Source organism: Stomoxys calcitrans, chromosome 5, assembly GCF_963082655.1.
Source record: "Stomoxys calcitrans chromosome 5, idStoCalc2.1, whole genome shotgun sequence".
NCBI classification, from domain to species: Eukaryota; Metazoa; Arthropoda; class Insecta; order Diptera; family Muscidae; genus Stomoxys; species Stomoxys calcitrans.
In genome coordinates this window covers 61,932,591-61,960,104 of record NC_081556.1, presented here as the reverse complement: position 1 = coordinate 61,960,104, position 27,514 = coordinate 61,932,591, and the positions used below count along the sequence as shown (strand labels likewise).

General features: G+C 37.5%; 1 protein-coding gene across 2 annotated transcripts in view; it reads right to left on the bottom strand.

The window, feature by feature from the left end:
• The window catches only part of LOC106091153 (sodium-dependent neutral amino acid transporter B(0)AT3), a 146,182-nt gene that overhangs the window by 50,152 nt on the left and 68,516 nt on the right, over positions 1-27,514 (bottom strand). For both annotated transcript variants that reach the window (XR_009398402.1, XM_013257587.2), the window contains exons 3-4: positions 20,790-21,022; positions 20,149-20,726 (exon numbers count right to left, since the gene is read on the bottom strand). Coding sequence is in view for 1 of the 2 variants with exons in the window: in XM_013257587.2 (XP_013113041.1) it covers positions 20,149-20,726; positions 20,790-21,022 (811 nt within the window). In the remaining variant the exon portion in view is untranslated. The remainder of the gene's footprint in view (positions 1-20,148; positions 20,727-20,789; positions 21,023-27,514) is intronic.

Sequence of the window (27,514 nt, the reverse complement as noted above, 5' to 3'; positions counted from 1 at the left end):
TTGCCAGCAACGACTTTTGCAGAAGCTATGAGGACATCGGCAGACTGCCAAGAATAGACTATAGAACACCTTCTGTGTGTGTGTTCCGCACTAGCAGTTAGAAGGAGATCCACTTCAGGTTTTCATTTCTTTGAGAATCAGTCTGATTTAGCGGATGTCGGACATTCGCAAGTTATTGGGCTTTTAAAGCGATCTAGATGGTTCAACGGTAGGAACTAGAAGGTATCTTCCTCTTCCTCTGTTCCTGTAGTATCACAAAGAACGAAAACGTCTAAGTGAGTCTGATGCCCCTTAAAACTTACCTAACCATATCTAATATTTCCAATGTACGCTGGAACTCTCGTACCATACTAGCTCTTCTTGCGTTTAATTAGTTGCCTGAAACCCGGAACAGATTGCGTAAAATCTGTTCATTCGCTTCTTACTCATGGGCTGATCATTGTTTCAGTAGTCAATTGCTTCGCGCTGAACATTTTGAGTAACTATCTATAGCATTGAATGACTACCCAAAAGCTGTCAAATGCTTGAAGATACGCTGGAAAGACTCATCTCCAATCAACATGGCCCGAAGCAACCAGTGCTGTAAGCGTGCGACACTTATATAACTACTGCCGCACGTTCTCTTTGTTTGAGCTTCTCTTTCTCTCATTCTCATGTACGCAAAGAAGAGCAAGTTTATTTGGTTGTGTTGAGAACAATGCCAATTTTGAAATGACATCTTCATGGCGGATTGCATGTTAGGAGAAATAAGCGGCATCATTTAGGCAGAACTTAAACGGCTTTTCTTAAAAATTGATTAATATTTTTTTTTTAATATTTAACATTTATAGTAGCTTAATTTTTCAATTTGTTTGCGTAAATATTTAGAGGAATAAAAGTCATTTAAAAGCAATTGACCGACACAAACAATAACCTGTTGAAATAATGAAACTATTTTGAGAGCTATTTAAAATGGACGTAAAAGAAAACATGTCATCAAAATACTGGAGTTGATTCGCCAAAACTATCACTATATAACTAAGATATTCCCAAAGCCAAGCGTATTTTGAAGTCTTTGAATGAAAAGGATCGGTCTGAAAATAGTGTGTTGGTAAGCCGTAAAAAATTCATCTCTTTAACCACATCTCACCGCCGATGGGCCAATTCCAGCACCCAGTAACGACGATAATTTTCAAAAAAATGTTTGAGATATCTTTACCAATTTCACAGTAACAGAAAATTTTTGGCAATTTTCGATTTTGAAAAATCCCTGGCTCCCAGATATATATTTCATCCGATATTGACTTTCAACATTTTGCATGAGACGTTTTATTAGACGACCCCATACGTACGCAAAATTTTATTGAAATCAATCCTGATTTAGATATAGCTCGTACATATATATATTTCATCCGATATTGACTTCTACTGCCTTAAGTAGAAGCCACAATTTTGATCAGATTTTATCAAATCGGCACAAGTTTAAGTATTGCTCTTAAATATATCATTTATCTGATATGGGCCTATCGTAAGAAAATCTTACAAAGCTCTATTCGATATTTCAAAATATATGCAAAATTAAAGTCTGACTTGATTTGGAGATAAATTCTATATATAAAAAGTAGTACGTACACTACACCACGGGTATTATATAGTCGGCTCTGACCGACTTTTGGCTTTCCTTACTGGTTTATTAATAAGGTGAATATATTTTCTATTATTCTACGATTTTGCCATCATTCATATGGTTTAAGAAGTTTCGTGCAAGATAAATTGATCTGCCGACAAAGTTGCGTTTTGAAACTATTTCAAAAAAGCGGTTAAATATTTTTTCAATAATTTTGCATTTTGAATTGGCGGCCTCAACTTCATATATCCACCCATAAATCGTATTAGTGTGGCTGGCCTGGCATCAAGATAAATCAAAACGGCACCGTTAAAACGGTCACCCTTTATAATAAAAAAAGGCTTTTATAACAACTTATGAAAAACAATTAACAAGCAATTGACGAGCACGTTTCTCTAACATTTGCTTGCATAATCGGCAGTGCAAATCAATTGTAAAAATGTTTTCAACAGTATCGGCTCTCTCTTTAACTGACAAAAGGCCGCAAATGGCTTGAGCTCAATACGCAATACGCCAGTGTGGCTAATATTTTGTTATTCCCCTTCTATTTGTCCAAAATTGTTTATTGTAGTTGGTTATGTTGAATATGCATTGCATTTATAAATCAGACTTTGAGTCAAGGCGAAGAGCAAAATTATAATCTCTTCTTAAATGACTGTAAAAATGATTAATTATGTATTGAAGGTTTTTAAGGCTAAAATGATCAATATGAATACAACTTAAGTCTTATCACTTCAATTCATGCGCCGAATTTAGGTCGATTAGTCAAAAATTAAGTGATCTTAAGTTACTTTTGAACCTAACTGGTACGAATTAGTGTGTTAATTGGTAAGCATTAAGACAAACGTGGTCACAATTTATGACCTCGAGAGTCCAACGAAGTCAATTAGTAGGCTTAGCTCCTTAAAAGGGGGCAAATCAATTTATGAACCTATTTTGATAGTATTTGTTCTAAACATAAGCCTCTAACCAAATCAAATCAATTTTTTAAGGAAGTTATATCATTTAATTGGCCCTTGGCGATCATAACTTGTGTTGATCTTGGAAGTCACATGTGTACTTTGCATACCAAATGTCCATTAAGGATTTTAGCGAAATGCATGGAATATATAAATAGTATATTTCTGAACTGTGTCTCAAAGTAAACCAAGATGTATTACGTTTGATGGACATGGCTTAATCGTCTTAGAATGTAAATATAAAAATACTCTATGGATTTTAAATCGTTACTACAAAGTTTTACAAAGCGAATGATTAGATAAATATTCTTAAATTCTGTGATATGAAGGAGAGACATTTGACAGCTTTCGGAATAATTAAAGCAACTTTAACAATAAATTTTTATTTTTTAAAAATAATTATAGAAAATTTGTTGAAACAATATATTCTGGCCTCCTTATTGCACAAGGATTTTTTTTTTTTTTTTGTTTTTGTTAATTTTCACATATTACATTTTATTTTTTTGCATTTTTTTTACACATTTTTTATATCTATTAATTTTACAATAAGTTTGAAAGTTATTGATATTGAATAAAACGTATGGCACATTTTTACGGCAAACATTATTATTAGCAAGTATTTTCTATTTTGTAAATGTGTAACGTTTTTATTTATTAGTCAAATGAAATGAATATCCTACAGACTAACAGCCGTATTCACAAAATGTTATGGAGCCTATATAAACTAGTAATAAGCATTTGCACTAAAATCCATATTCACAAACCTTTAAAAGCCTATTTAGGGTTTAATAAAGCTTTTTTCAATGGGCATAAGTTATTGTAGGCTCTGACCTTCTTTAACCAAATAATAACCTCACTTTTGTAATTTGTACATGCACTCGCAAGATAATAATACTATCCAATAAAATATTACGATAAAAATCTTTGGAAGAAAAAAGAGATAGGCAGATAAATATAATTTATACTTATTTATTAATTAACACATTTTTTTTTTTAAATTTGACAATAACAATTTCTTTATGTGCCTTCGACAGATAATCGAAAGTATTTGGAATAGACAAGTATACGTATTTTGAAACATTGCAATGAAAATCCCAAATAGTCAAGTATTCGGAAGTAGAATTCAAATTTGATATTAAAAGTTGAATTCAAGAAATTGGGTCCGCCCCGACCCCAAAAATAGGTTCATTGCACGATAAAAACAATATGGGTCTCGAATGGAAGGTATTCGGGAGTAGATTACGAATATGGTCAGAAAGGAGGTATAGGCTTTATAATTTATTAATATTGGAAGGGGACGGACCCTCCCCCGTTTCCCAAAAACACCAGCCAAAATCAAATGTGGAGCGATAGGGACAATATGAAAGCTATTGGAGAGTAGAATATGTATATGGTATTTAAAATTGGGATCAATATTCAAGGGGTCGCCCAACTTCAAAAACTGACCCAAACAGACATATTGGACGTACATAACAATATAGGACTCGAATGAAAGGTATTCGGTAGTAGACTACGAATATGACATAAAAATGAGGTCTAAGTGATTGATGGTCACCCCACCCCTGATAAGCCCCACAAATGGGACCATTACTCGATCATAGCTTAATGAAACTGAAATAAAAGGCATTTGGGCTGCGAATATAACATTAAACTTTGTGCTGCAACGGCTGATGAGGCTAATGAGGAAAGCAAAACAGACAGAAAACGAGGTGCTAATAGGGTGCGATGCGAACTCTCACCACATTTCGTGGGGTAGCACCAACGCTAATAAGCGGGGCCATAACAACTTAATATTGGTAACACCGCTTCCTTTGTTAATAGGATTAGGGAGAAGGTATTAGATGTGACGATATGTTCCGAAAATCTGATCGATGAGGTCCAGGATTGGAGGGTCTCCATGGAACACTCTTTATCTGACCATCACTACATTAGGTTTAGAATAGCACGGCCAGCGGCGAATCCCATGTCCAAACTCAAAAACTCATGTCCAAACTAAAGCTTTAGTAGACGATATGGGAGTGAGAGCAGCGACAACGGGAGACATGTTGAGGATTTTGATGAAAATCCATTTTCCACAGGATACGACGGGACTCACGGAGTCACCCTAATCTTGGAATAATGACGTTGATCGAAGGTTTATAATGACGGAAATTGTGGTGAAGGAATCCTTGGGGAGCTTTAAACCATTTATGTCACCCGGAACTGATGGGATATTTCCGGCGTTACTACGGAAAGAGGCAGACTATCTGGCGCCTCATCTAGCCAAAATTTTCACAGCGTGCCTAGGATTTGCATATACTCCGAAAGCCTGGCAGGAGGCAAGGGTGGTGTTTATACCCAAGCCCGCACGGCAAGTTATGCGACACCAAAGGCCTACAGACCCATAAGCCTTACGTCCTTTCTACTCAAAACCATGGAACGTATTGTGGACACCATGATAAAGTGTAGGACATCCAGCGAACTGCTCAAATACAAACAGCATGCCTATGTCAAGGGAAGGTCGGTGGAGAGTGGCCTACACGAGGTTGTGCATAAAATGGAAGAAACCTTCGATGCCAAAACGTACACACTCGCGGTACGCATTGATATTGACATTGCATTGACATTGACATTGATCCAATCCAAGATCAGTACCGAGTGGACCCGGTCCTTAGAAACTGGATAAACCATATGCGAAGGAACAGGTGGATAAATTGTGTATCCCATGGCATAAATATAAGGGAGAAAGTGGCACAAGGCACGCCACAGGGGGGCATTTTATCGCCATCATAAATGACCTATTACGGATGCTGGCGGAGGAGGGATTTGAACCCGTCTGCTACGCAGACGATGTTATAATACTTCTAAGGGCTAAGAATCTTGCATATGGCGTATGACTGGGCTAGACCCAGAGGTCTCAATGCTAACCCAGAAAAGACTGAAAAATGCCTGTTCACGAGGAAGACGAAGGTGGGTCAATTTAACGCACCACGTTTCCTCAATAAGACGATTTCGATATCTGACAAGATCAAATATTTAGGTGTGATCTTGGTCACAAGTGTCACTTTCAGGAGCGTACTGAGAAGGCTCACAGATGTTGGGAACTATGTAAGCGGGACGTAGGCTCGAAATAAGGCCTGAAACCGAGGATAGTCTACTGGCTCTACAGAAGTGCGATTAGACCAATACTTACTTACGCCTCAGTAGTTTGGTGGACCGCTAAGGAGAAAGGCTGCAACATAAGGACCATACAAAAAGTTCAGAGAACATGTTGTCTTGGCATATGCGGAGCGATGAGGACCACGCCCACTAGGGCACTGGAGACTATTCTATATATCCGTCCCATTGACATACAGATTAAGTGTGAGGCAGCCACTACGGCTATGAGACTTAATGCGATGGGAGAATGGATTGAGGATGAGAGCAGCTCATACCATCGCGGTATAATCGAGGCGACGATAGGAAACCTGGAAGGAAGTGGAGAGGTTTCCGATCGGATACCTGAGATGAAGCCTTCCGATTACTGGCTTAGGTGTATGTGCATGGTGACATAGGGCGGATTAATATCTGCACCCTCTTTTCAACCTAACCTAACCTAACCTTGAGTCCAAGAATCTAGGTGGTGGTTAACATCTTTAAATCATAGCAGATGGGGTGTGGCGCACAACACTCATATAGACGCCCACACCAAACGGCTGTATGCACCAATCATGACAATATAGGTTTATTTTAAAGCTATATGGTTGTGGACTGCGAATCTGATATCTTTGCAAATGCAAATTTTGTCCATAAACATCCCACTAAGGAATAGGGGCAAGCTTCTCACATATCAATGAGTGCAGTCCGATTCAAGTGTATGTAAGCTCCTTTTTATAGCCGTGATCGAACGGCGTGCTGCAGTGTTACACCTCTTTGGAGAGAAGTTTAACATGGCATACTACCTCACAAATGTTGCCAGCATTAGGAGGGGAAAACCACCGTTGAAATTTTTTTTTTATGGTCTCGCCAGGATTCGAACTCTCTGCGCTACGGTGGCCTGCTGATTCGTTTATTCTGCTCATATATCTTTCGGACCAGATCACCCCAAAACAGTCGATTAATCATAATGACCTACAGAACACTGTGTGATTTAATTAATGTATGGGGACACAAATAAATGTAGGCCGCCATACCCCTAAAATTATGACGTACAGCGTGATAGGAGGAGTTGCAAACCTTAACGTTAAGACTGCAGCCATTATTAGTTCACCGATAGACAAGACCAAACGACGTGCTGCTGGGCAATACTTTTTTGTTCAAAAGAAAATCGTTTATATGGCCATTTGATTTAATTTAAAAAAAAGACAAAATGATGACTATTTAATAGGTAGTCATATTGTCATTGCCAATGTTATAGGCGTATAGCCACGCCAAGCGAGTAGCACTAACATTTGAATTAGCGCCATCTACTGGCTGTTTTCAATTCCAATCCAACAGCCAATAGATGACGCTAATTTAGAGAGGCCAACATGAACAGAAAGAGGGCAGAGTGGTCATGATTGATCACACAGCATTTATTTTTGTTATGACAACCTATCGGTCCTTTGAATAAAGAACAAGTAAGAGCGTGCTAAGTTCGGCCGGGCCAAATCTTATATATCCTCCACCATGGATCGCATTTGTCGAGTTCTTTGCGCGGTATCTCTTTTTAGGCAAACAATAATGAATAAGAGCTGTTATGCTATTGGAGCTATTGTAATACATCAAGTTATAGTACGATTCGGCCCATTAATGAATTGAATGCTGAACAATGTAGAAGTCATTGTGTAATATTTCAGTTCATTGGGATAAGAATTGCGCCTTGTAGGGGCTCAAGAAGCGAAAACGGGAGATCGGTTTATATGGGAGCTGCATCAAGCTATAGATCGATTCAGACCATATTGAACACGTATGTTGAAGTTCATGAGAGAAGCCGTTGTAGACATTTCTGCCAATCGGATAAGAATTGTACCGTCTAGAGGCTCAAGAAGTCAAGATCCCAGATCGGTTTATATGGCAGCTATACCAGATTATGTACCGATTTGAATCATACTTAGCACAGTTGTTGGAAGTAATACCAAAACACCACGTGCAAAATTACAGTCATCGGATACGAATTGTGCCCCCTAGAAGCTGAAAAAGTCAAGACCCCAGATCGGTTTATATGGCATACTTAGCAAAGTTGTTGGAAGTGATACTCAAGAAGTCAAGACCCAAGATCGGTTTATATGGCAGCTATATCAAAACATTGACCGATATAGCCCATTTACAAACCCAACCGACCTACACTAATAAAAAGTATTTGTGCAAAATTTCAAGCGACTAGCTTTACTCCTTTGAAAGTTAGCGGGCTTTCAACGGACAGACGGACGGACGGACATGGCTAGATCGACATAAAACAGAATGACGAAATTAGTAAACCCCCATGCTATGGTGGAGGGTATAACAATAAAATATAAGAATTTCGTTGCGGTAGTTTGCGGTATTATTTTTTAACTTTCCCACCCTCCCCCTTACCATAATTTTAAAAAACACCAGATCTCGGAAATTGGTATGGCGATTTAAGCTATATTTTGTTTGCACACTTACAGTAACCTAAAAACAAAAATTTGGTATCAAAATGTGGCGTGGGTGCCTAGGAGGACCGCCAACCCCCAAAACCCGCCAAACGGACCAACCACTACAATATGGGTATCAAATTACAGGTATTTGAGAGCAGAAAACGAATCTGATATTCAATTGTGGGACTAAGTGTTTCGTGGCTCACCCCACGCCCCAAAAAACCCTTCAAATCGGACATATTTACCGACCATGGGAGCATAGATCTACAATGAAAATCTTTGGGAGTAGAGCACGAAATTGACTTTCACTTTTGGGACCAAGTCTCTGAGAGTCCACCACGCCCTAAAACAGGACTTTTACTTACTTGGGGTTTAAATAAAAGGTATTTGAGGGTAGAAAAATCCACAGGAAAATTGTAATATATTTTTAACTCAAATTAGGCAGAAATTTCCAATTTTAGAGTACTTTTCTCCAACATAGCATTATCGGGCGAAGCAGAGCGGGCCGGGCTCAGCTAGTCTTGTATATAAAAACCAATTTGTGTTTGTTTGTTCCGTATATATATAATTTGTTGATATCGGAAGGGGGAGGGCGGACTCGTCCCCTTACCGTAAAAGTACTATCCAAAAATAAAAGTGTACCGATCGAGACAATATGGGACTCAAATGAAAGGTATTCAGGAGTAGAGTACGAATTTCATATTAAAAATTGGTTCCAAGTAACTGGGGGCCGCCCCAACCCCAAAACCCCCTAAAATAGGTTTATTGGACGATCATGAAAATTATAGACTCAAATGAAAGGTATTAGGGAGTAGATTGTGGATATGGGTAGGAGGGAGGAACAGGCTTTATAATTTGTTGAAATCGGAAGGTGGCGGATCCTTCCCCGTCACCCCAAAAACACCATCCAAAATCAAAACTGAACCGATATGACAATATGGGTATCAAATTAGAGGTATTGAATAGTAGAATGTGAATATGGTATTGAAAATTTGGTTCAAGTACCCAAGAAATCGCCCTAACCCCAAAATTTCTCCAAGCAGACAAATTGATCGTTCATATCAATATGGGGCTCAAATGAAAGGTATTCGGGAGTAGATTTTGAGTCTGGCATACAAATTCAGATTGAAGTTAAGGGGTCACACCAACCCTCGAAAACGCCCCAAATGGACATATTAATCAGTTATGTGTATATGGGACTCGGTTTGGTTGTTTGTTCCGTAGACTCAAAAACGCCTTAACCGATTTTTTTTTTTTAAAATTTTCACAGATTGTGTAGTTTGGTCTGGAATGAAACATAGACTTTATAATTATTTGATATCGGGTCGGATCAACAGTTGGCTGATAGGCACAATATGAGTATCAAATGATATGTATTGTAATTCGTACCAAGCGGGCCTCCGCAACCCCAAAACTCATCTTAACAGACATATTCGACGTTCATGTCAATATGGGACTCAAATAAAAAGTATTTAAAGAAAGCTGTTTGAATCCAAACAGTGGGAGGTCGCCCCACCTCCATATACCCCCAAATGGATACATTAGCCGACCTCTATATGGGACTCAAATGAAAGGTATTTGGGAGTAGATTACGAATATAACATTAAAATTTCCGTTCAAGTCTAAGTGGCGCTTTTACTCCTAAAAATACGTCAAATAGGTTGATTAACCCATTATGACAATATAGGACTCAAATGAAAAGTATTTAAGAGTATAAAACGAATCTGATATCCAATTTTGGGCCGGCCCGGTCCGGCTAGTGTTAAATAAATTTGATTGCAAGATTTCTTTTGATGTGTTTAAATCAATGAATGCAAGCTCTTTGCAGCTTGATGTTGACACAATTTAAATTTAAAAAGCACGATTTTAAGGTCTATTTCGCGCATATTTGGTGCTTTGGAACGGTATATTAAACAAATTTACAAGGCGTAAGCTGGTGAATCAATACTAATATTAAGTAAGTTAAAAATAAAGAAAGCTGTTTGAATCTTACGACGGCCTTGTAATTTCTTGAGTGCAAACTTAACAAACTTTTTCTGATTTTTTTCAATAATTTTTTTTTTTCAATCCCAAACAATTGAAGCGTATTCTCGCTTAGATCTCACAAATTTAGTATAAATCAATTTAACGGGATAAGAATATAATATAAAGTGGTCTATATGTGGAACAAATATTAATGACGTATCAAATATAAATCTAAACCACGAATAGTAGTTAGCTTTGTATGATCGTAGTTACCTATTTTGAAAGTAACCTGAATGGGATTACGTTATCTGTAATATGAAACGTGAAATCAAGATGTAGTCGCAATTTTCTAGCGTTACCCGCTTCTCTATTGGTTGGTGATAGCAATGGCCGCTGGACATAGTGCAGCCGGAATGCGATAAAAGGATTTATTCTGACTCTTGAATTTTCCAAAAATTTGCAGTAGGTGGAGTAAATACTTCGAAATGTGGCATCAAGTATTTTGGGATAATTGATGGTCTGAATGCCGATCATCTTTCCACTCAACGACATATCTTTACATACATGGTAGACCCATGACAATATTCAAATATGAACCACATATCTTGATATATTCTTGGCTATGATAGAACATTTGTCCCATTACACGAAGATGGAACATCATTCCAAGCGCCTCGATCTTCTGCGCTTCTTCTAAAATCTCTGACATCAAGTTTCGAGGTCTCTCACCACTAGATGTTTCCATGTGGGTCTTGGTCGTCCCGGATTCAATGTACCACCGTGATCGCCTTCTTTTCTGGGACTTCTTCACCCATTCTGACAACATGACCTAGCAAACGCAATCGTTATATTTTGATGAGTTCAACTTTGCTATCGTCGTCATACAGCTCGTGGTTCATGCTGGTTCACTGGTTCCTATATATTTTACGAAGGATTCTTCACTCGAACATTCCAAGTACTCATGCGTCGAAGTCATAACACAGCCCGGGCAGTATCAGTATCTGTATAGTGTAATTTTCGCCTGTCGAGAGGTGGCTTTGCTCCTCAGCTGATATAAATATAATTTCCGTAGATAATAAATTGTTCGCAAATAGTAGGAGTTGTATAATTTTTTTGAATAACATTTAATTCATACTTTTTCACCTCAACTTCCTTCCATTTGTTTGGGGAAAATTTTCCCTAATTTTATCATTTCATTCTCCCTTTTATTTCGATTCAGAATAACTACTTTATCCCTGGGAAATATTTCTCTTTTTCGAAGCTGGCTTAGAATAAAGGAAAAGGGAAAAATCTCTCAGGAAATTGGTATTCAGAATAGGGAAAAGGGGAGTAGGGAAAAAACCCCCAGGGAATTGTTATTCAGAATTAAAGTTAGAATGTTATTGTTAGGCTCGAAATGGGGCCTGAGGCCGAGGATAGTCCAGCGTGGTGAGCCCAATACTTAATTAGGCCTCAGTAGTTTGGTGGAATGCTATGGAGAAAAAGTGCAACGTAAGGACCATACAACGGGTTCGGAGAACATGTTGTCTTGGCATAGGCGGACCGATGAGGACCACGCCTACTAGGGCACTGCTGCCATCGGCACAGTATTGGAACCCTGGTATTGCCATCTGGAAGATCATGTTACACGGATGGATCAAAGCTAGAGGACAGAGGGAGAACCCAGGGACTGAGATCTGTTTTAGACTAAGCATAATACGGTCCTGCAGGCTGAGATCCGGGCGATCACGGAATGCGTTAATGATGTGATACTAACGCGAGGACGTCGAGTGTGAACATCTTAACCGATAGTAAAATTGACATAAGGACAATAACAACCAGGACGGTAAGCTCACGAACAGTCTTGCAGTGAAAGAAGGAGATTAATTAACAGTGAGAAGACGAGGCTATTACTGAAAGGAAGTAAGAAGAAGGTCAGTATAGCTATTGGTATCATAACGTTGAGGCAAGTGATAGCATGTGTAGGGCTGGAGGGGAAGATTATGAGACGTTGGAGCATTTCCTTTGTCCTTGCCCGGCTTTCGCGTCTGACAGATACCGGCACTTAGGTGGAGACACAATATCAGGCATGAACCAACTTAGGGGAGTGGTATTGAAAACAATTAAGGATTTTGTAGGTAGCTCTTTTCATTTTAGAGGTTACTTTATAGTTTTTAGAGCGCACAACAAACCGATTACTGGCTTAGGTGTATGTCCACAGTGGCAAGGAGCGGACTAATATCTGCACCCACTTTTCAACCTAACCTATTCAGATTAAAACGTTTTGCTTAAATCCAATAACATATAAAGCAGTTTGATCCAAAAGACCATCATCATCTTCAATATTACATAGGTAAGATTTAAATTTAGTTTTAACAGCTTAAAGAACACCCCACCTCGGGATAATCCTGCAGAGAAGCTTTTCTTCCTTCCGATATATATTAAACAATTTCAGATCGAAAAATTCTATGTTATAAAAGTCCGAATTAAGCCAGGTTTCAGCAATGAGAAATATTTATATCAAAGTCACATTGGGACATGCAATTCAAGATTTCATTAGTTTTTGTCCGAATACCTGACATATTGTGATAAAACAATTTTAGATTGTGTACAGCATTTATCACTAGGGCAGCCGTGTTCCTCTTTTAATGAAAACTTTTAAAAGGACGTACTCTGATGTCAGTTGGCCACAAATCGGAATTTAAAATGTTATTATAAAAACTAAATACTACACCCAGCTTCAACCAACCAAAAATGCGGTATATGTTTTTATACCCACCATTGGCCATTTTGCCATTCTATTTGGAACACATCAAATTATACATTATTTATATCTATCTCCGGTTAAGAAATCTTGGGCTTATAAAGTCGTATTTTTGTCCCAATTTCAATGAAAAACCGTACCGATTTTGGATAAAGCGAACTGCCATTTTTGTCGTTAGGCTTAGTACTGACTTCATTCATAGCGAGAATTATTGCGAAATCCGACGGACTCTTTTCTTTGTCACGAGCATTTAATTACATGTGTCCGTCCGTCCGTCCGTCCGTCTGTCTGTCTGTTGAAAGCACGCTAACTTTCGAAGTAGTAAAGCTGGCCGTTTGAAATTTTGCACAAATAATTCTTATTAGTGTAGGTCGGTTGGGATTGTAAATGTGAACATTCGCAAGTTATTGGGCTTTTTAGATCGATCTGTAACGGTTCAACGGTAGGAAATAAAAGGCATCTTCCTTCTTGTTGTTCCTGTGGTAGCACAATGGACGAAAACGTCTAAGTGAGTCTGATGGCAGACTGCCATTTAAACCCATCGCCTCCTGATGCCTTGTTGTTCTTAATTCTGGTCACTGCTTCTTGAACCTCATTTCGACTAGGAGATATAATTGTTATAAAGGGTGATTTTTTTGAGGTTAGGATTTTCATGCATTAGTATTTGACAGATCACGTGGGATTTCAGACATGGTGTCAAAGAGAAAGATGCTCAGTATGCTTTGACATTTCATCATGAATAGACTTACTAACGAGCAACGCTTGCAAATCATTGAATTTTATTACCAAAATCAGTGTTCGGTTCGAAATGTGTTCATTCACCGTAACGTTGCGTCCAACAGCATCTTTGAAAAAATACGGTCCAATGATTCCACCAGCGTACAAACCACACCAAACAGTGCATTTTTCGGGATGCATGGGCAGTTCTTGAACGGCTTCTGGTTGCTCTTCACTCCAAATGCGGCAATTTTGCTTATTTATGTAGCCATTCAACCAGAAATGAGCCTCATCGCTGAACAAAATTTGTCAAAATTTGAACACATTTCGAACCGAACACTGATTTTGGTAATAAAATTCAATGATTTGCAAGCGTTGCTCGTTAGTAAGTCTATTCATGATGACATGTCAAAGCATACTGAGCATCTTTCTCTTTGACACCATGTCTGAAATCCCACGTGATCTGTCAAATACTAATGCATAAAAATCCTAACCTCAAAAAAATCACCCTTTACAATCATCAAGGATTAGTTCTGCCGACTCCTCTTCGCCATCGTCGGAAACCAGCAGCTGGGAAAAATTGTTATTCCTATCCTAAGCACACTATCTGTATCAGCTGCCAGATTTCCTTCTTTGTCTCTACAGAAGAAGGTGCCTGCACCAAAGCCATATGTTTGATATTTGAAACTTTGATAAAACTTCTGGGCTTTATTCTGACTTCTGTCACCTCAATTCGCTGACACTCAAGTCTTTTATCTTCTGTCTGCGGAATAAACGTTTCTCCTGTCTCCTTTTCTCCCGATACCTCTTTACTGTTACGTGTTGCTACTGTTTGCGGGGTATGCCACAATCTTGGCTTCGGTAGCAATTCGGCACTTTTAGTCGTACTATGTGTTTCTTGGAGGAGGCTTCTGGTACCCAAGTATGAATTTCGCGACATCTGCAATCTTTGTTTGTTTTTTGCAGCGGCGAAGTCATTTGCCTCATTTGAGTTGAGGCTAAAGAGGGGGCTAAATTTTCCGACTTAAGGATTAAAGATATTTTCGTTCCCTATTTTCTCATTAAAATCACCCATAAAGATTTTAATATCATCGGCGGGGCACGAACAAGGATGATGTTGAAGAATTTTGCCTTGATGCGGGTTGTACCGGAGTATGTCGGGATACAAGGTGTTTCAGAATCCGTCTAACCACAAATCCACAATGTCTTGTATCATGGCAGCTATAGTATAGTTCGTCACCGTTTGGTTTTATTGTTACAACTTTCTTGGAATTGAATTTCTTAATAATATATTTCCTAAAAAGTATTTGTGAAAAAGAATTGATTTTCATATCGAAAAGCAAACATTAGCTACCAAAATCTATTGAATTCACTAGTTACTACAAAAGTGATAAGAAAATTCTTTGTGCCAAATTTCATGAATAAAGTTTGGCAAATGATTCCATACATATACTGATTTCCTCCATTTCTTTCGGCTTCATGTCTGGGCTATTGTAAAATGTTTGTGACAATTTTAATGACGATCGGATGATAATTGCGTTTGTACACAAAATAACATAAAAACAGAAAACAACATAACAGAGAAAAACAGACAGAAGATATCTCTTCAGATTTAAATATAGCACCTATACACAGAAAAAGGGTATCGTATTATATAGAAAAAGTTTACCCGATATTGGCAAAAAATATTTTATTACTCTTTATAAAAACTTTTTCTTCTGCTATGAAAATTTGCTAAAAAAAAGAAACATATCCTATTTTCAATGAAATTGCAATTAGTTCATATGCTTAAAATGGGTATGGAATTTCCTAAAAATTATTCTTCATAGCCAGTTTAAAAATATTTAATTCACGTTGAAAAATACTCCCGGAAGGAAAATTACATCCTTAATTGTAATCTGTTACATACTAATATAAAAGTTACTTCAACCAATTGTTTTTACTTTTGTTTTCTATGCTACAACTACAGGATGATTTTTTAACTATTATCATTTCGGCGACACTGGCTTAAACAGCTCACGCACGTTCCGTGTTTTGTTTCACTATTAAACATCGTCAGTTTGATCTTTAATTTAACCATAAAACGTCTTACAAACCAACAACACTTGCAAATTATAGGATTTTATTATCAAAATGCGTACTCTGTTAAGAAAGTTCATCGCACGCTTCTTCCATTTTATGGTCAGTTGGCTTATTGACTCAATGTGTACGTAAATAATCAGAATTGTCGATTTTGGAGCGAAAAACAGAAGCATTGCAAGAGCTACCAATGCATCCAGAAAAAGTCACATTTTAGTGCGGTTTATGGGCTAGTGGCTCCATTGGACCGTACTTCTTTAAAGATAATGCGAATCGTAACGTAACTGTGAATAGCGATCGCTACCGTGAGATGATATCCAACTTTTTTTTGCCCAAAATGCAAGAGCATGTGGTTTCAACAAGAGGGTACGTGAGACGCAGTCACGGTCAACATTTGCATGAAATAATCTTCAAACATTAATTTATATGGATCGTACTATCGATTCAAATAAAGATTTCATGCATTTTTCTGAATTTTATTTTATTTTATTATTATTTTTGTTTTTTTTTGAAAAAATTATGCTATAGTTCTTAAAAAACGCCCTTGATTACTAAAACAAAACAGGGCTGTTATAGAGGAACGATGTTTATGAGATTATGTGGTTCGTGTATTCGTATGTCTAAGCTATATACTTTTTAATTTAGTTAATGCCCGATAAAGAGCCTGTTTTCTACCAGGGTGCCAGGCCATAGCGGAGTAAGTGGGAATGAAAAAACAGTCGATTTGGCAGTGAAGGCCCCAGGACTACTGTCAATAAACTTGGTTAACCCGAAGCCTTTCGGGTCGACGCAGTCCGAGTTAAGAGCATGGGCTACATTACCGCCTGGTATTATTTTGTTCACATCATTTGCAAAGATTTTTAAAACCATTTAGTATCAATTCAATACCAGACAAAGGAGGCTATTAAGAATTGACGGCGTCACATTTGTATTTGAGTGTTTTTGAGCTTTGTACTTAAAATATTGACACCATTATAAAATATTTGTTAAATAAATAAATGAAATGTTTTAATACATTTTGAGTGCGTAAAAACATGTTCAAATTCTCGAAAGCCGTTAAAATGGAAATAGTACAAATTCTAAGGAACTCCCACTTCTGGGAATCATAGGATATGGATCCAATTGCTGAATACAAAGAATTGAGGTTGGTCACGGTTTAACATAACTATTTGTAATTATTACCATATATAATTAAAATAAAATTATTTTCTAACTTTGTCTTCTATAACTTTGTAAAATTATTTTCAGTGTTTTTTTTTTTTTTGTTATTTTTTTTTTGTTACTCAATAACGATTTGATAGTAAAACCAATAACTGTCGGGTGCTAAAACCAACAACAGATTAGTATTAAAACCTATACGAGTTCGGTAATAAGGAACATAAAATGATTGAGGAAATGATGAAACATAAAATGATTAGTATGGTTTGATACTAGACCAAACGGTACTAATCATTTTATGTTTCATCCTGACCATACTATCAATACCGTATGGTACTGAAATGATCACATTTGGTATCAACTTTTTTCAGAGTGTAACACTGTGGAACAACGAAACGGTCGACAGGACGACGAAAATCCTATGGGGAGATCCAGATTGTGAGAAGACGAGGCTATTACTGAAAGGAAGCAACAGAAGGTCAGTACAGCTTCCGGTATCATAACAGAACTCATAGGACTACGAGATCACTTATGTAAAATCGGTGCGGCAAGTGATAGCATGTGTAGGGCATGTGGAGAAGGTGATGAGACGTTGGCGCATTTCCTTTGTAATTATCCGGCTTTCGCGTCTAACAGATACCGGCACTTAGGTGGGCATCAATACCAGATACGAACCAACCATGGAAAACAATTAAGAATTTTGAAAGTCGCACGGAATTCATAACTTAGATTTTCTTTTTCGAGGTTAAATTTTTATTATTTAGAGCGCACAACAAGCCGATTTCTGGCTTAGGTATATATCTATATTGGCATGGCGCGGATTATATTGTCCGCACCCTCCTTATTTAAAGAGGGTGCGGATAATAAGGATGCAAGGTGAACAAGAAATGGATTTTGATTTGGAAAGCGAAACGGGGGAATCTCCGTGCAATAGTGGCGATGATTTTGCATTATCAGACGAGGATAATGATGAAATAAATTGTTAACGTGCATTCTGATTAAGCGTCATTGAGCCACTTGAGCAAAATTCAGAAAAAGAGAAAATGCAGTAAATACTGAAAAAAAAAAATATTTTTCAAAAATAAGCAAATTCAGTATTCATCGCAACCAATTGAAATAAATCGAAGAAAATTATTTCGACGTCCAGAAAATTTCACTTCAGGTAAAAACCTTTGCTCTTGTTCTGGGTTGATGTTCATTATACGTTTCCATGGGAAAACATTGCTTATGACAATCTGCGCGCGTGTTTTTCATTGTTGCTGCTTTCTGGTGTGTATCGGTCATACGGTGAACGTGTCGCTAAACTATGATATGACGAAACGGTCGGCCAACATTTAGAGCAAGGATGTCTTTCAACATTTTCAAGCGTATACATGGTTGCATTCGATTTGATGACCGCGAACAGCGTATGGCCAACACTACATCTAAATGAATTCGATAATGAAATCATACTTTGAAAGTTGTATACATACCAAGAAAAAACATTACCGTAGATGAAAAGTTAGTTCCGTATCGTGAACGATGTCTGTAACGTCAGTATATTCCATCCAAGTCGGCGAAATATGGCATCAAAATTTGACCCAAGAACACACGACCCAAAAAGCTGGTATACAACACACAAATTTATGTTGAACGTATTCCCGGACAGCCTGTTGTTTTGGATTTCGTGCACGGACTTTCAGGCAGACAACATGTGACAACTTTTCACTTTCTAAGAATTGGCAGAAGATTTGGATAAGAAAACGCATGACTATTTTGGGAAAAATAGGACTCAAACTCCTTCAGTTCTACTAGACGTACGTCAAAAGCCAATTTATCATATTCAAGGTGTATGTAAATATAAATTGTAGACAGTTATATTGTAGTATTTTCCTCGCCGGTACCATTGCTCAGTACATACCACAATGTTGTCAGCATAAATGAGAATAGTGAAAAAAAGAAACCTAATATCGTTGAAGACTACAGCAAAACCAAAAGTGTAGTTAATACTATGGATCAAATGGTGGCTACGTACGCATGCCAACGATAAGTCATTCAGTGGCCAATGGCAGTATGTTGTATCCACTCATGACATTCATTGAATTATTCCCGAATTGGAAAAATCTAAAACGAACCATAATATTCGTCGTAACCTTTTTATCGAGGAGCTTGGATTTAATCTCGTCGAAAAATAGATCATTAAACGTGAAAGACAACATCAAAGAAATTATGCTTCCAATGTTTTTCAATGAATTCGCTAGATTCGCCATTAACTAAGTACATCAAAACGATGCCGGTGCTATATCTGCAGATATAAAAATAGCTACATTTTTTGCTACACGCTGTGAAAAGTTTACAAATTTCACTTTTGCTGAACATGATTTCAATTTATGTGAAAAATGTACAAATAATTGACAAAAGTTAAAAATTAAATGTTTTTCTAATATATGTATGTAATATTCAAATTTTAATTTCATTCTAAATTTACATACCTTTATGAAGTTAAAATGGTTGTTAGTTTTTTTTTAGCTTTTTTACAATTAAAAATGCAATGGGACCGATTAGATGTTTTTCTCGAGGGACCGAGCAGAGTCAAAAGTTTTATAGACTTTATGAAAAATTTCCATCGCTATTCCCTGCGCAATGTAGACTTACTATATGAATTTTGAAATTTGAATGAATTGATTGACTATGGATGGCAAGCATAGTCATGCCGTCAGTTGACAAATGTACATTTTGGATGGCAATTTCAAACAGAGTTGCCAATTTTTGTATTTGGGAAGGAAATTTTCGGCACCCACCGTTTCGGATTTGATTTGTTGTTTAACAATGTACACAAAAAAGACATGATAAAAAGCTTATCAACAATTATTTTCAAACATTGATAAAACATAACTTTAATTTAATAAAAACTTTTATCGAACATTGATATTGATAAAATATAACCACACATTATTTATAATTTTATCAAACATTAAAAAAAGCGAAATATTTTTGTCAAACTTTATGACAAAAATCGATACTTGTTTGATGGAATACTTGAAAAGTCTGTATAAAATTTTTTCTGTCATTATACGCAAATTTCCAATAGTTTTGTATCAGAATTATTGGCTTCAAATACGACATCGTTTTTGTCAGTTGTTGTTGACAACACTGCACACTGACACCCAAAGTACACAACAAAATCAATGCAGAGAAATTATTAATTGTGTCCGTGCTCAGTCATTTAAGTCCATGTCCATTGGAAATTGTTTAGATGGGTGTGTGTGAATGAATGTGTGTGTTCTTTGCATGGGCACGGTAGATTTTAGTATTAATGATCTTGAATTTGTATAGGAGCAAGGTCCCGGATAGCGTTATTCATTAATGAACACAAATACTTACTGCTCGATGCATCGGTCCACATTAGCTGTCGCCTTGAAGCCGAGAATGGCAAATATTACAACGCTGGCATAGATAGCTGTTATGGCATTACAAACGGAGACGAGTAACACGTCACGGACGCAATTGTTTTTAGGGGTGTTGTAGCTACCGAAAGCAATCAAGGAGCCAAATGCAAGGCCAAACGAATAGAATACTTGTGTGGCGGCATCTAGCCACACAGTAGGATCGCCAAGTTTTTCGACTTTAGGTGTGTACATGTGCATTAGGCCCGCACTAGCACCCGGTAATGTGATGCCACGAATGAAGAAGATTGTCAGGACAATGTAGGGAAAAAGTGAAGTAAAATACACCACTTTACCGGAACTCTGGATACCCTTCATCACAATAAAGAACACAATTGTCCACGACAGTAAAAGACACAGCACAATCCACCACTTAAGGCCGCCAGGTTCTTCCATGGATGGAGCTGCATCTAAAGTTGTGCGATACCAAAAATACGCCGTTTCCGATGACAGCGCACATTCTTCTATCACAGCTCCCGTCTCGTTAGTGGGACATGATGACCATGGCAGGGGATACTAAAAATAATAAAAAAGTAGAGATTGAATTATAAGATTCGACAGTTTTGATAGACAGCTCACCCGAAAACTGTTGAATAAATAGAAAAAGACCCACGTAATAATCACATTATAATAGAGCGCCACAAACAGTGTCACAATACACGATGAAATACCTATACCACCAAGCCAGGGGTGAATGGTGTTCCAAACACCCAAAGCCCCAAGACGCATGCGCTGTCCTATGCCCAACTCAATCAGGAATAGTGGTATGCCTTCCAATATCAACATAATCATAAATGGAATAAGAAAAGCACCTGAAAAAAAGAAAATATACTTTTCACAAATAAGTAACAGATGTGGTGGTGAATAAAAGATAAAAAAATCCTGAACAGATGTAGTGATTTCCGCCCAAGACATTGGGTCTCGATCTTTTCGATATTATTTTTCTTTTTATGTATGTATGTATGTATGTTATGTTAGACACTTAATACCAATGCTTTTTACACCATCATACCCATCCTACCTTGAATATTACTATTTCTTTCCCACAACAAATTCTTCCCTTCCCTAGAAAAAAAATTGCTTCGCAAAAACTCAGAACCCTGCGCTCCGAAACTAATTGGGATAACGCTTTAGGATATGATAGTGTTGATGAACATACATCAACATTTTATTCTATTCTATAGGGCAGCTTGCTAAAGCAGTCCCTCGAAATATTGTAGGTGACAATTCTGAACCATCTTGGAATAAAAGAAATTTAGCGAAACTTAAAAATAACACGAATAAACTTAAAAATCAGGAACTATACACGATTTCTCCAATTTTTCATAAGCAAGATCAAGGTACAATATGGTGAACAACCTGTCTCATCGCTGTTACCTTAATAAAATGAAAACTGACTTAAAATCAAATCTTAAGTCCTTCTACAGATTTGTTAACACTAATCGCCGCTTTAGTGGTTTACCTAACATTTTTAAATATGATTCAATGTCAGCGGACACGGATTTAGATATCTCAAATATTTTCGCGACTACTTATTCTGATAAACATTGAATATCCTTATATAATTAAAAATTCTATAAATATAGATGTTCCTTTGATAGATTAAGACACTTTTGAAAAAGAACTTAAGGTCAATAAGCTAGCATTTTGAAACCGTGTGCCGATCAACTTGCCTATCCTTTATTGATATTGTTTAATATTTTATTAAAATCTGGATATCTACCGCAATGATGTAGTGTTTATTGACATTTATCTTTAATCTCTGGGTGTCATAGTGGATGGGAAAAACATTAGCCGGAAGTCGACTCCACATACGAACGGTTCGAGTGAAATAAAATTTCTCTCTGTAATGCATTTTTCGGCCCGCTGGCCAATCAATTACAAATGGGAATTCCTACAAATTCCTGGAATGTCTAGTATTTCTAACAAACATCCTTACATCAGGGATAAGAAGACGAATTTCAGATAAACACACACCATGAAAGTACCCATAGAACAGCGCCAAACAACTCACATTGTGGCGATGTTCAAGGGAGACAATAGAGTTGGATATTAGCTGCAGGGATGATTTTGAAGCTCCAGTCCATACATTTGAGTTGTATTCCATTTTCGGCCTTATGAAAGTGGTACAGACGTTAAGAAAATCAGAAGGAGCACTAAGCACTTGAATGCTTCTTTTGACTCTTCAAATACATGTTTAGCCCAACGTACACCGCTTTACGTTTTTCATGCCCAGAACATCAAGAGCTTCTGATTGCTCAACATCTGTTCTTGAGAGACGATCGTAATGGGCCAGCGAGTCGTTTGTGTTACAGCGAACAGCACTGAGTCTTCCGTGCACTAAAATATACTTGATTGATTCGACCCCAAATCCTGGCAGCGAGTGCATCGTCCATAACCCTCCTCTTGTTCTCAATCACTCGGAGACTCGGCCAGTGGTCGAATGAGTATGGATGACAAAGACTACTATCATCCGCAAATGAGTAGATCGGTTTCGATGTCTGACTCAGCAGATCGTTGATGAAAATAAGAAAAAGAGAAGGAGAAAGGACAGAGGGTACACCTGCGGTAAATATATACTCATTGGATGAGAACCCATCTATAACCATTCGAATGGTGCGATCAATGAAAAAGCTCGAAATAAATCGAACGGTGCCATAACCGACACCAAATACCTTGGAGATATCCAGAACCATAACCTTACTCTCCTCAAACTGGTGGATTGAGCGACTCCAACGTTCCAACAGAAATGCTATGAGGTCGCGATAGAGCGATTTCTTTTTCATACTGTTGGTCCCTAAGAAGGCCATTAGACCCTAAATACCACACAAGATGGTGATTTAGCATGCTCTCCATAACCTTGGAGAGAGCGGAGCATATCGCAGATGGACGGTAGTTCGCAGAGTTGGTCGCCATACTCTTCTTGGGTATTGGCTGAACGTTTGCAACCTTCCAACACGCCGGAAAGGCTTCCGTACGGTAGGCAAGGTTTAAGAGGTTGCGTAATGAACGGGGAAGTGTCGAAGAACACTTGTGCAAGACAAGGGATTTATTTACGTCGAGAACCCTTTTAACTCCACGATCTCAAAAAATAACTGGGGCATGACGCCAGATACATTTTCGACTAAGGGGAGTGGTTGATTGCTATCCGGCAGAAAAGAGTTCTCTGCAAATATATCAGCCAACAGATTAGCATTATCAACCGGGTCGGTGATAGTTTGATTATCCTTAAGAGTTGGGATAGATGAAGAACTACCCTTTACCCACTTCACGAACGACCAAATTTGTTGTGTAATATGTTATACGTAATAATAGAAAACTTCTAATAGGTTTGATCGGGACGTTCAAAGTGTAGATAGTGTAGGTAGTGTAATAAGGCCCAGTGTAAACTCATATGAAGATAGAGACTGCCGATCACATCCACATTCTCGGATGCAAAAGGGAAGGATTTGTTTTAAACAGATACCATCAAATTAGAATGAAGAGTATAGTAAGGATCCCAAACTATAAATCCGTATTCTAGATTGCAACGTATTAAAGAATTTTATAAATTTGTTGTCACAGAAATATCACTAAATTCTCTGCTCCAACATTTCATAAACCCAAGGGCACCGTACGCGCTACCAACTGCCATAGAGATATGGTGACGAAAATTTAAATGTGGATCTATAAGTAGACAAAGATCGACTGATTCAATCTCTTCGGATCCGATAAAATAATTGGTAATGAAAGGATTTCGTCTTGAAAACCGCATTATTTTGAACTTGGAAATATTCAGTTGCATAACGTTAATATCGCACCATCCATAAAAAAAAAGATCAAGTACGAACTGGAGATAATTCTGATAACCTGGGTCATTAAATGACCTGAAGATTTTCACATCATCAGCAAACATCAAAATATTAGAATGCTTTATTACGGTAGGAATCATTAATGAAAAGACAAAACAAATCGGGCCGAGATGACTACCTTAAGGAACATCGGGCAAAACAATTAAAATGAAAAAAACTGAAACACTTTGAAAGGTTTGAGGCGACATTTGCAAAATGCTGTTCCGTATAAATGTACATACATTATTAGGAACCTAGATAGTAGGGTATTTATAATCCCAAATACAAAATTATTGTTGATACAGTAAGGTCTTGTGGGTTTTTAAAACTTTTGTATCGGCTATAGTATGCATTTGAATAATACATTTGATAAATAAAAAGCACAGCATTTAAAGAAACATTCAATTTTAAATAGCCACGTTAGGGTTTAGCGTAATACACCGGGCCAGCTAGTTTAATCACAAAAAGTCCCTTGTCGTAAAAATGTTTTATAAAATTAAGGCCGGTACTATCGCTTTTCGCTAAAATTCTCGTGATTACTTCTTTTGGGGAAAGAAACTTCCTGATTTCATTCAGTAGAACATTCCCCCATAACTTATGAAACAATTTTAATAAAAGTGTTATGTTATTGCAAATTTGTACATAAACATTCCATTAAGGAACAAGTGCAAACATTTCACACATCAATGAGTGCTGCCCGGTTTAAGTTTAAGCTCAATGATAAGGGGACTCCTTTTTATGAGCATTGTTTAAGTTCAATGATAAGGGACCACCTATTAATGGCTGCCATACCATTTTTCCAATAGACATAGTTCCTCACAAATGTCGCTAGCTTTAGGAAGGGTTAACAACCGCTGAAAATTGTTTTCTGATGTTCTCGTCAGGATTCGAGCCCAGGCGTTCAGCGTCATGTCAGCACTTGCTAACCTCGGACAATAAGGCAGGCCGAAACAGTAAAACCAAATATCTTTTACTTATTTGCACCGGCTTCGAATTTGTATTCATTCGATACAGAAAGTGGCACAGGGCACACCACAAGATTCATTTTATCGCCACTCCTAAATAACCTATTAAGGATGCTCACTGAAAAGGAAGTTGAACCTGTCTGTTTCGCGATCACGATGCCATCCGGGAGATTACTGAATGCGTAAGGAAGTAAGGTGTTTACGCTAGGACGTTGAGTGTGAACATCTTTGCGGACAGTAAACAGATAATCAGGGCAATAACAGCCAGGACAGTAAGGTTACGAACAGCCTTGGAGTGTTGGAAGGTGATAAGCGCCTTTACAGAGGTTTGCACGTCCGCATTGTTTGGGTGCGGCCCATAGCGGAGTACGGGGGAATGAAAGAGTAAATAATTTTGAAGTGAAGGCCAAAGGATTGCCATCAGTAAATTTGGTGAATCGGGTTGATAAAGTCCGAGTTAAGGGAGTGGGATCAGTGAAAGGAGTGGGATCAGATCAGTGAGTGGGATCAATATTCGGATCAGGGGAGATCCGGATGTTGACAAGACGTGGTTAATGCTGAGGGGAGGGGATCAGTACAGTTGTCGGTTGGGACACACTTATGCAGAATAGGTGCTGCAAGTAATAGAATATGAAGGGCATTTTGGAAGATGATGAGACGCTGGAGCATATCCAATGATATTGCCCGGCTTTCCCAGCTAGCCGACTCCCGCTCTTAGGTTTGGACACAATACCAAATTTTAGCCAACTTAGAAGCGTGGTATAAAAAACAATAAGCGATTTTGTTAATGTACGGAATTCCTTGCTCAGATTGTTTTTCGAGGTTACTTATAAATTTTTAGAGCGGACAATAAGCCCATTACTGGCTTAGGTGTATTTCCATAGTGGCATGGGGCGAAGAGTTGCAACAAGTATGATTGTGTAGGCTTGATCACCAGTTTTGAAAAACGAGTCAAATAAATCATGTGCACAATTGAAAGCTGTCCATTCCACTCGCTCCAAACGCAACGAAAATGTTGTGATTCAAAAACGAATTGATTTAAACACTAGGTTCCAATCGAAAAACTCACATGCATGTTTTGTTTACGAGCCTGCTAGTAACGCTCAATTCTAAAGCTCGTACAGGATATGATTTTTCTGTTTGTTGTATTTTATTTGATTTGTTCAAAGTACAAATGAACAAGTCTGATTGGAATCAAGCTACATAAATTGCCCTTCGCTTCAAGATTTAGAAAACAAAAAAACCTTTAATTTCATTTGGTTTTATAGCATAACTCTAACATTAGAAATTAAATTGAATTAAATTAACTAACAAATACAAAAACTTTACTTTTTCGATGTTTGGGACACCGATTTCATTAAAAATGTATATAATCTTCTTACGAATGTTTATGCTAGTGAACCATTCGAAATCCATTGATTTCATGAATAACACCAAATCAGTTATCTTATGGTGTCTCGATAGTAGATTGTGACGCCTAAAATTTTTCGCTTAATACAATTGCCCGTCCATATATCGATGGTGCCTGATGCACTACCTGCACCGTCAGATTTAATAATGTAGGCCAAAATGCTCCACACAAAACTACGACTTTAGTGTTGGCCAGACGGTGTGTAGTTTCCACTTTCAACATTTTCAGTCACATTTTCATAATTTTCGTCCATTCCAAACAGAAAAAGTGTTTGTTGTAATTTTAAGTGCATGTGCCCAAGTTAGATGAATGTGTGTAGACCAATCAATTGTCCAGAACAAACTCGAATGGAAACAAACCGTTCATTAATTTCAGTCAACTCAAGATAACTTGTTGGATCATCCTTCGTTACTGTATGAAACCAGCGAGTACGAACATTCATTTTTGATTACTAATGAAGAGATTCGAACTGAATGTTCGATTCGAACAAATACGAAAACAATCACTCTCTGTTCATCCACTCAAACAAAAGCACCAACATAATCGAGTCGCTGAACAAGTGTGCTTAAAATTTTTGCTACTCGCTGCAGTTCTCTGATCCCCACCCTCATTTCATACTTACCTAACGTATTGCCCAATATGCCCATATTAAGCAGCATGTCTTTGTTAGTGCTAAATTTTGCTGGGATTAGCCCACAAATCGCACCTTTTTAAAAATATTTCCCTATTTAGAAGGATTTCGAATATTTTCATCGTGAAATTAAGGAAAATTTAAAAATCTTAAATCTATAAATGTAATGCCCGGGTGAGATATGAATATTAAAAAAAAAAAAAAACAAAATGAAATGAAAATGAAAGTTGGCTAGTCAATTTTGGCTTTAAAAACCCAAAAAACCAAAAATAATTTGGAGGAAGCCAAAATTTGATTTTTTTTCCTTTGGGAAAAATTTCTTTGACATTTCGAAAAAGTTTTTATTGAAATTTTTTATCTTTTATTTAATTTTTCAAGTTTTTGCCTGTTAGGGCGAGATTATTGAATTTTACAATTTTTGCCTGTTTCTCTTTCGAGACGAGCTCATGTGTAGTACGGAAGAAGTG